Source organism: Colobus angolensis, unplaced genomic scaffold (assembly GCF_000951035.1).
Source record: "Colobus angolensis palliatus isolate OR3802 unplaced genomic scaffold, Cang.pa_1.0 Scaffold503, whole genome shotgun sequence".
NCBI lineage: Eukaryota > Metazoa > Chordata > Mammalia > Primates > Cercopithecidae > Colobus > Colobus angolensis.
The window spans coordinates 1,625,161-1,633,379 of record NW_012118522.1 but is presented as its reverse complement, the minus strand read 5'-3'; the positions used below and the strand labels follow the sequence as shown (position 1 = coordinate 1,633,379).

General features: G+C 49.9%; 1 protein-coding gene across 1 annotated transcript in view; it reads right to left on the bottom strand.

The window, feature by feature from the left end:
• The window catches only part of PCDH8 (protocadherin 8), a 4,611-nt gene extending 3,831 nt beyond the window's left edge, over window positions 1-780 (bottom strand). Inside the window, exon 1 of the mRNA XM_011960096.1 lies at window positions 2-780. Within this exon, the coding sequence (XP_011815486.1) occupies window positions 2-663 (662 nt within the window). The 5' untranslated portion in view covers window positions 664-780. The remainder of the gene's footprint in view (window position 1) is intronic.
• Window positions 781-8,219: the final 7,439 nt, after the last annotated feature.

Sequence of the window (8,219 nt, the reverse complement as noted above, 5' to 3'; positions counted from 1 at the left end):
GCCGCCGTCCTGGGCCACCAGCTCCAGGCTGTAGGCGGCCTGGCTCTCGCGGTCCAGCTCCTGCAGCAGCACCAGGTCCGCGCACTGAGCGCCGTCCGCTCGCGTCTGCAGCTCCACCCGAAAGGGGGTGTGCGGCTCGGCCAGTCGCACGCTCTGCAGCCCGTTGGCGCCCACGTCCTCGTCCACCGGCACCTCCAAGGGGATGCGCGTGCCCACGGCCGCACCCTCGGACACCTCCACCGGGATCTGGGCCCGGGGGAAGCGCGGTGCGTGGTCGTTGACGTCCCTCACCTCCACCTCCACGTGCACCAGCCGGAACTGCTCCTGCGAGAAGCTGACCACATCGAAGGCCAGCACGCACTGCGGGGCCTGGCCACACAGCCACTCGCGGTCCAGACCGACGTCCCCGACGGTCAGCTGCCCGTCGCCTTCGCGCACCCGGAGCAGAGAGCTGTTGAATTGCTTCATCAGGCGGAAGCTTGTGTCACCCGATACTTTCATATGCAGGTCCTCTGCCAGAGTCCCGATGACCGTGCCGGGGGCATCCTCCTCGAAGGTGCTGTATCTGACTGTTTTGCTCTGGGCCAGTGAGAGCACCCAGCAGAGGCTGAAGAGCTGCAAGGGGAAAAGGCAGGGGCTGCCCCAACGCCTCACAAGACTCATGCCTCCAGCCTTAAGTGCAATCCGAAAGGCTAAGGAAGAGAGTCTTCTCTGGTTTCCAGGTCGGGCGTGAGTCTCAGGCTCTCGGAATCACGCTCTTTGCGAGCCCTGTGCCGGAGAAGCGGGCTCTGAGGACGCGCGGACCCGCCCTCACCCTGCGCCTTTCCCTCCCTTACAGAAGCTGCGCCGCCTCGCGACGCCTTTGCCTTTATAGCCGCCGATATGCTAATCACCCGAGCCGGGCAGCCAATGGCCGCCTCCCCCTCGCGTCGCTCCTCCGCCTGCCTCTGACAATCCCTTTAATGTGGAAAGGCTTAGAGGGGAAAACAAGAAAGGAAAATTAGGGAATCTTTCTTTTGTTTAACTCCTTTTGCTTTCTCTCCCTTTTCTTGTCAGCACCCTGCATGTAGAGGAGTTGGCACAGGGCTCCAGGAGTAAAAGGAGCGGATGATTTTGTTAATTGTCGCCTGTCTCCCTCCGTGCCGCGGCTAGAACTAAGTGCGAACACGCTGGGATTTCACCCCAGCGACTCCAGAATCCCCCTTCCCCCAGCCCCTGCCAACACACACACTCTGCATTTTGCACATCTGAGGCTTCCAAACCCTTGCAGCCCCCTACCCACAGACTTGCTCTGCTGAGTGAGACTCTACTTTCCTTCTCTCCTAGCTTCCTACAGTGCCTGGAATAGCTTCTCGATTAAGAAGCCTGAAGGATAAGGGAAAATCGATTTTATTCAAATTTGTGTACGCAATTGTGTTTTGCTCATGTGAGCCCCGGTGATCAGAGCTGCCACTTCCCTTTCAGAAAAGAGCCCCGCGATATGTTAGTATGCATGTCACTGTCCAAATGGCTTTCTTAAGCCTTGGGCGCTAGCAGGCAAGGAAAAAAATGTTCCAAATAGGATTTAGCATAAGCTTGAGGAGATTTGGAAAGGTTTCAAAGATCAGACTGTATCAAAGGCTTATGAAGCCCTCGTTAGCTGTGGAAATAGAATGGTGTGGCAGGCGATCCCATTGGAGGCCCCAATGTCTGTATTATTTCACTGTGACAAGCTAAGGGGAGAGAAAGTTGAACAGTTTCCACAACGGAGTTGGGCTAACTTGAATATAATGAGCAAACGCCACATGTATCCATTATGTTCCTCTATTCATCCCCAATCACTGCCATAACTCTCCGGCTAAACGGTGATGGGCGCTGAATTCCACACAATACCCGGCTCGTATTAAAGTGCATTTAGAGAAGTTTTTCCTCCTGATGCCTTGTTCCGCCTATTTAGAGGATTTTCTTTCTGTTCTAATAGGGCCACTCTGGGAAGCAACACTCGTCCGGTTCCAGAAGAACAAAATCACAGCGTGACATTGAAGCCTGGCAGGAACGTGGGGGGAACTTAACCATCTGCCTAGGAAAGTGTGGAGCTTCGGCACTGCCAAAATCTGGGCTGGGCGAATCCTGAGGCTGGCCAGGAGCTGCGCCGCCCCACAGATAGCCCCTTCCCCTCCCTGAAGGCCAGGGAGGTGGAGCTCGGATCTGGAATAAGACGGATTCTTAATGATGCTTACTGAAGGGCTTTATTGAGCAGGCTATGCAAAAACACACGAAGGAGGAAAGGTAAAAAACAGAAGCCACACACTGGAAGAAATTTTGCTTTTTAAGCGATAGGTTTGGTAAGCAGATTGCATTCAGTAAACATTCTTCAGAATCCCGAATGTTGGTCCTGCTGTCAGCGTCCTATCCATATTTTCCTTTCCCTCAAAGTCGAGGGAGTGTGTTTTGGGGGTCTTTTCGGAAGAGTGTCAGGAGTTTCCCTGGAGTAAGGAGACCAAGCCGGGAGCTGGGTGGTGGGGACGAGAGAGGTGCTTGGAACTGTCAGCAGAACATGCAGCCCCAGCCATCCATAAATAAAAGCTGTTAAGAGACTGGGGAAGGGGATGGTGAGTGACTGGAGGCTTCCTCAGAGCGGTGTGTCTCTGGGTTCCCTTCTCCACCTCTTCCACCTTGTAGCCTCGGGAATGCTAAAAGCAATAAGGCCAGGCATCTGCAGCCGCGCGGGGACGTGCAAGGAGGAGCGCCCCCTACAGGAACCCAAACCGCAGCCCTTTCTTCCGCTTTCTTCCACCTCCCAAGTGCGATTTAGTGTCTTGCCCTCTCCCTGTCCCCGTCCAAGAGCTATTCCTTGGGGAACACACGCAGCCGAAGGAATTTTCTATTTTCCTTCCGAGCCCCGCAACACTCCCACCGCAGCCTGGGGCTGGCTGGTGACCTTTAGCGCCCATAGGCTAACGTCATCTTTCCTCACCCCTCTTCCCCCGGAGACCCAGACGGGAACAGGTTCAGAACTTGGCTGGTGGACAGCGGCCTCGGCGCTTCCGCTGGCGTAACTAGGGAAGGTCAGGCCAGGGTGGCGCGACTGCTGCTGGGCGGAGGACTCCGAAGGTGGGGAAAGTGGTAGGCAATGGGGCTGGAGTCCCAGAGGAAGGGATTTCAGGGATTCCCGCGAGCACAGCCCGGCCGCGAGTGGCTGGGACCCGGAGCTCACGCCAGCGCCCTCTGCGCCCCTGCACCCCGCAGTTCTGGGCTGGACTCGGGACCCCCGCCACGCGCTAAGTTTGGGTTTTTTGCTTGGCCAGAGATTTGGAACTACTTGCAATTTCTACTCAAAGCGCTTCCGCGTCAGCATGCTCATTGTCAAGGCTGAAATAAACCAAGGCGTGCTTGAAAGTGGGAAAAAGAAAGGGGAGCAGAGGCAGGCGAAAGCCAGGAGGCGAGAGGAGGGGTGTAGGGTGGCTGGTAGCAGGTCCAAAGCATTTTTTCCGCGGCCAGGTCCTCGTCGCTCGGAAGTAGCCACGACGGCGGCGGCGCCGGGAGGCTGAGAGCCGGGAGCCGGGGAGCCGGGGAGCCGGGAAGTCGGGAAGGGAGCCGCGAGTCTCCAAGCGCCACCGGTGTGCACAGGTCTTTCCGTGCCGGCAGTGGAGGTGTGAAGGCACGCGAGCACTGTGAGCTCCGGGCCGGCCGCGGGCAGCCGCTCGATTATGGAAATACGATTTAAAATAGTGCATCAACGTCCGCAGCAACTCCCCGGGAAGGAAAATATGTCCGGGGAGGTGATGGGGGAGAGAAGTAGGGGAAAGGGAGGGGAGTTCGCCTGCCCCGGCGCTGATCAGGCCTCACAAAAGCCGCCCGAATCGCCTTGTTATTATACCAAAAGGTCTGGGCAGGCTCAAAGGAGCCCCTTTCTCTCGGTTTTAGCAACTTCACCGGCAACTGTCTCGCAATCTTGAGAACAAACACAGCTCCACAATGGCCGGCGTTTTCTCGGAATGCAAATGTTGCAGGCTTCGCAAAGCTGGGTTTCTGCTACCGAGCCTAATGCCGGCATTGTGAAACTCTCGTGCAAACACCGAGATTGACACGGGCGTCACGTGACGGATTAGGGCTCTAGGAAAGTTTTCAAAGAGACGACAATGGGGGGCTCAGGCTGATCTGATATCTCCCACAGTTTAGAGGGAAAGAAAATCAGGATATATTCTCATATGTAATAGGATTATCTTGTCCATTTCAAGTTCTATACAGCATGTAATTTATTTTTAATTAGGATTATATCTACCAGGAAAGGGTACTAGACTTCACTGGAAAGTGTAATTCTAAGGATGGATGAAGAGAGGGGTTATTTTTTAACCTTTTACTTTTTTTTTTCTCTTTAAAAATAAGCCCAGGGCCCTGGTTTTTCCTCCTACAGACTCAACATTGGGTAAACCCCTCAGGGAAGCTTGCAGCAAGTGTTCGGCCAAGCAAAGAACAGAGGAAGCTCTTCGGGGCATCTAATTCATTTTTGTAGTGAAAACACATTTTGCAAAAATCTCATCGAAATCTGAAGCCTCTGGGTTTTCTGGGGTTGGTGCTCTAGAAATGCAACCAAGCTGTTTTCTACACTCCAAATGCTTACTCTTTAAGTTCTCTCTCTCTCTCTGTGTGGTTTTTGGGCCATCAGTACTGGCATGGTGACTTTTAAACTGTATAGTAAACCACAAAGCAGCATTCTCCATAACCCTGATTCAAATTCAGCAGTCAGACAATGAGGCAATTTGGGGGTGAAGGTAACTGTTGTTTAAACATTGATTTTGGATCGATTCCAGTGCCAGATGCTCACAAACCCTGGATCATTTCCAGATCTTGGGCCACTCTTCATTTTGTGTGTTCTGTGTGTCAGGACGTTCTGAGAGACCTACTTTACCCGATAAGAAGCTGAACACACCTGTTGACTGCAGGATCTGGAATCGTCCTGCTTGGGTTCAAATCTGATCATTACACTGATTGGCTGTGTGACCCATGCAAATTATTTTCTCTCTGTGTTGTTGTTTTTTGAGACGGAGTCTTGCTTTGTCACCCAGGCTGGAATGCCCTGGCATGATCTCCGCTCACGGCAATCTCTGCCTCCTGGGCTCAAGCGATTCTCATGCCTCAGCCTCCTGAGTAACTGAGATTACAGGCATGCACCACCACACACACCAGACTAATGTTTGTATTTTTTGGTAGAGACAGGGTTTCACCATGTTGGCTAGGCTGGTCTCGAACTCGTGACCTCAAGTGATCATCTTGCCTCAGCCTCCCAAAGTGCTGGGATTACAGGCGTGAGCCACCACGCCCGGCCTCTCTCTGTATCTTACTTAGTTCCCTTATCAGCAAAATGGGTATTTGCAAGGTTGTTTTGAAGACTGTGTAAGATGATATAATATCAGGGGCTTAGGAACACATGTTAGTTTTTATTTCCCTTTAAAGCACAGGGAAGAAACATCAAAGACTATGTAATCTAAACCTCTTATTTTATAGGCAAGGGATTTGTTCAGAAAGAAAAATAACTCTCCCATTTCCTGTCTGCTTCTTTGCTTTAGTGACAACTGTCTCCCCAATTTCCTGATTCCTCTCTGGAAATAATAGGTATTGTTGTAGGTATACAGATCCCAGAGGAAAGAGACAATGGTCACCTGAGGGTTCCAGCAATTTTCATGCCCTCATGTCATTTCAAAACCTTTTGGTACCTTACTCGCTAGTTGAGATCAGATGTTGACAGAAAGAAGTTCTCAGTAGAGTTTTTTTTCCTAGTCATTTCTATAAAAGCCATGTATTCTGACTGAAGCCACCTACAGATACAGATATTTAATGGACAGGAGCCCATAATTCTGGAGGAGCAGAATATTTCAAGGGACTTTCCCTCCTGGAATGCCTAGAAGCAGCAGGTGACCTCCTGCTGACTTATACTGAGCCAAGGTACAAAAAGTGTTTGACCCCTCTATTACTCTGCTAGAGCTGCCATAACGAAATGCCATATACTGGGTGATTTAAACAACAAAAATTTATTTTCTCACAGTTCTGGAGACACAAAGTCCAAGAACGTGGTGCCACAGGGTTGATTTCTCCTGAGACCTCTCTTCTTGGCTTGCAGATGGCCGCCTTCTCTCTGTGTCCTCATATGACCTTTTCCCTGTGTGCTGAGCCCCCTGGTATCTCTTCCTTTTCTTAAAGGGACACCAGTCGTACTGGATTAGAGTCCACCCTTATGATCTCATTTAATCTTAATTATCTGTGTAAAGGCTCTGTCTCTAAATACAGTCAGTCTGTTGTCCTAGGAATTAGACCTTTAACTTACAGATTTTCGGAGGTCAGTCCATAATACCTTCATTCTCTCAACCAACATTATTGAGAACTTACTAAGTTCCAGACTTTGTGATAAATGCTGTGGAAACAGAGATTAAAAAATAAAGTATCCATACTGATACAAATAAATGATCAAATAAATAAATGGAAAAGGAGACAATTCTATCACAAGGAAGACCATTGAAGAACTTACGTAGTAGATTCTGTGCCCACAAAAAAGTGGATCATAATTTCCCACTCTCTAAGTATGGACTACGTGGATTGTGACTTTCTTCCAAAGAATACAGTATGGAGTGGAGAGAAATAGACTAACTTTACATGGAGAAAGCTGTCAAATACTCCCTTGGTCAGGTGCTCAAGGTCAATATCAACAGTGATAGGTCATGTTGGTAGTGTGCACCCTAGGTATGGTGTGATGAAAATGGCACTTTATCTCTGTGATCTTCCTCAAGACCACAGCACTTCAGTCTCATAAGGAGAAAAACATCAGATAAAACCAAACTGAAAGATGACATTTTGCAAAAACTGACCGGTATGCCTCAAAACTATCAAAATAATCAAAAACAAGGAAAATCTGAGAAACTGTCACAGCAAGAGCTTAAAGAGACATGATGACTAAATGTAATGTGGTATTGTGGCACAGAAAAAGGACATCAGAGAATAACCAAGGAAATCTGAATAAAATATGGGCTTTAGATTATAACAATATTAGCTATTAATGGTAACAAAAGTGTCAGAGTAAGATGTTAATGACAGGGGACCTGGGGTTATGGGAACTCTCTGGACTAGCACTACAAGTTTTCTATAAATGTAAAACTGTTCTGAAATAGAAAGCTAGATCCTACCAGCCCTGAGGATGGGGAGATAGAAGAGTAATCAGACAGCGAATGCATGTGAGAAGTGCTGTAAGGAAGGCCCACACTGCTGCTGATCACAGGTGGCTTCTTGAGGAAGAGGAATACCTGGACATGTGGCACAGGGCCTAAGAACAGGGGTACAGGTATGTTCTGCCTGACCGTATGGGCCCGGAGGACGGAGGCCCAGTTGTGCTGGGAAATGGGAGTACTCAGGGAAAGCTTTTGGGTGACATCTGAGTTGAGTTTTGAAGGATGAAGAGAAATTAACTAGGGGTAGAAAGGGAGAAGGTAGAGGTGGAGATGAAAAAAGCATTCCTTGCAGGAGGAACAGCAAGTGACACAAAGGTCTCAGGGCTGGGGTGTAAGGCTCTATGAAAGGACCTAGTGAGTACAGACAGGTGATGAAAGCTGGGGTGAACAGGTGGGTGCTTTGTGTATCTTGTTAAGGCATTTGGGTTTTACCCTTAAGGCAATGGAGAGTGTTGAAGGATGTCACCCCGACATAAATAGGCTCACCAGAGTAAAGGGAAAGCAAATCAGGTGCAGGAAGAGGGAAGTGGAGAAAGAAGCCTGTGCTGGTGGAACTTTGACCTGGAAGGAAGGCCAAGGGTAATTCTCTCAAGTAACTGTTTGGGGAAGAGTGACTAGTCAGTGACCGGTAAGACCAAATCCCAAGAGACTAAGGGGAGAGAAGAGTGCACTCTGATGACACTTGTTCGTCTATGGGCTGAGCCTGAGGACTGTGTTTCCTACTATGAGTCCCATCTCCCTCCAACCAGGAGCTGAAGCAAGAGGTGTAGGAGTTGCTGGTTGGTGTTCTCCAGCCATCACCAGTCCTCTGGAGAATGCAGTTCCTCCTGGGAGCCTTCTCTTGAGTTTAGTTCCAAGAAGAATGCAGGTGGACAGTGGTGGGAGAGAGGATTTACTTTTTCTCAGCAAGTTGAGGCTTCTCTGGGTTCAACCACGAGCAAATCCAGTGGCACCTCAGTGTATCTTCTGTTGGACATCCGTCCTTGACAAATGATAGTGGGGTGGAAGTGGGATGTTCTA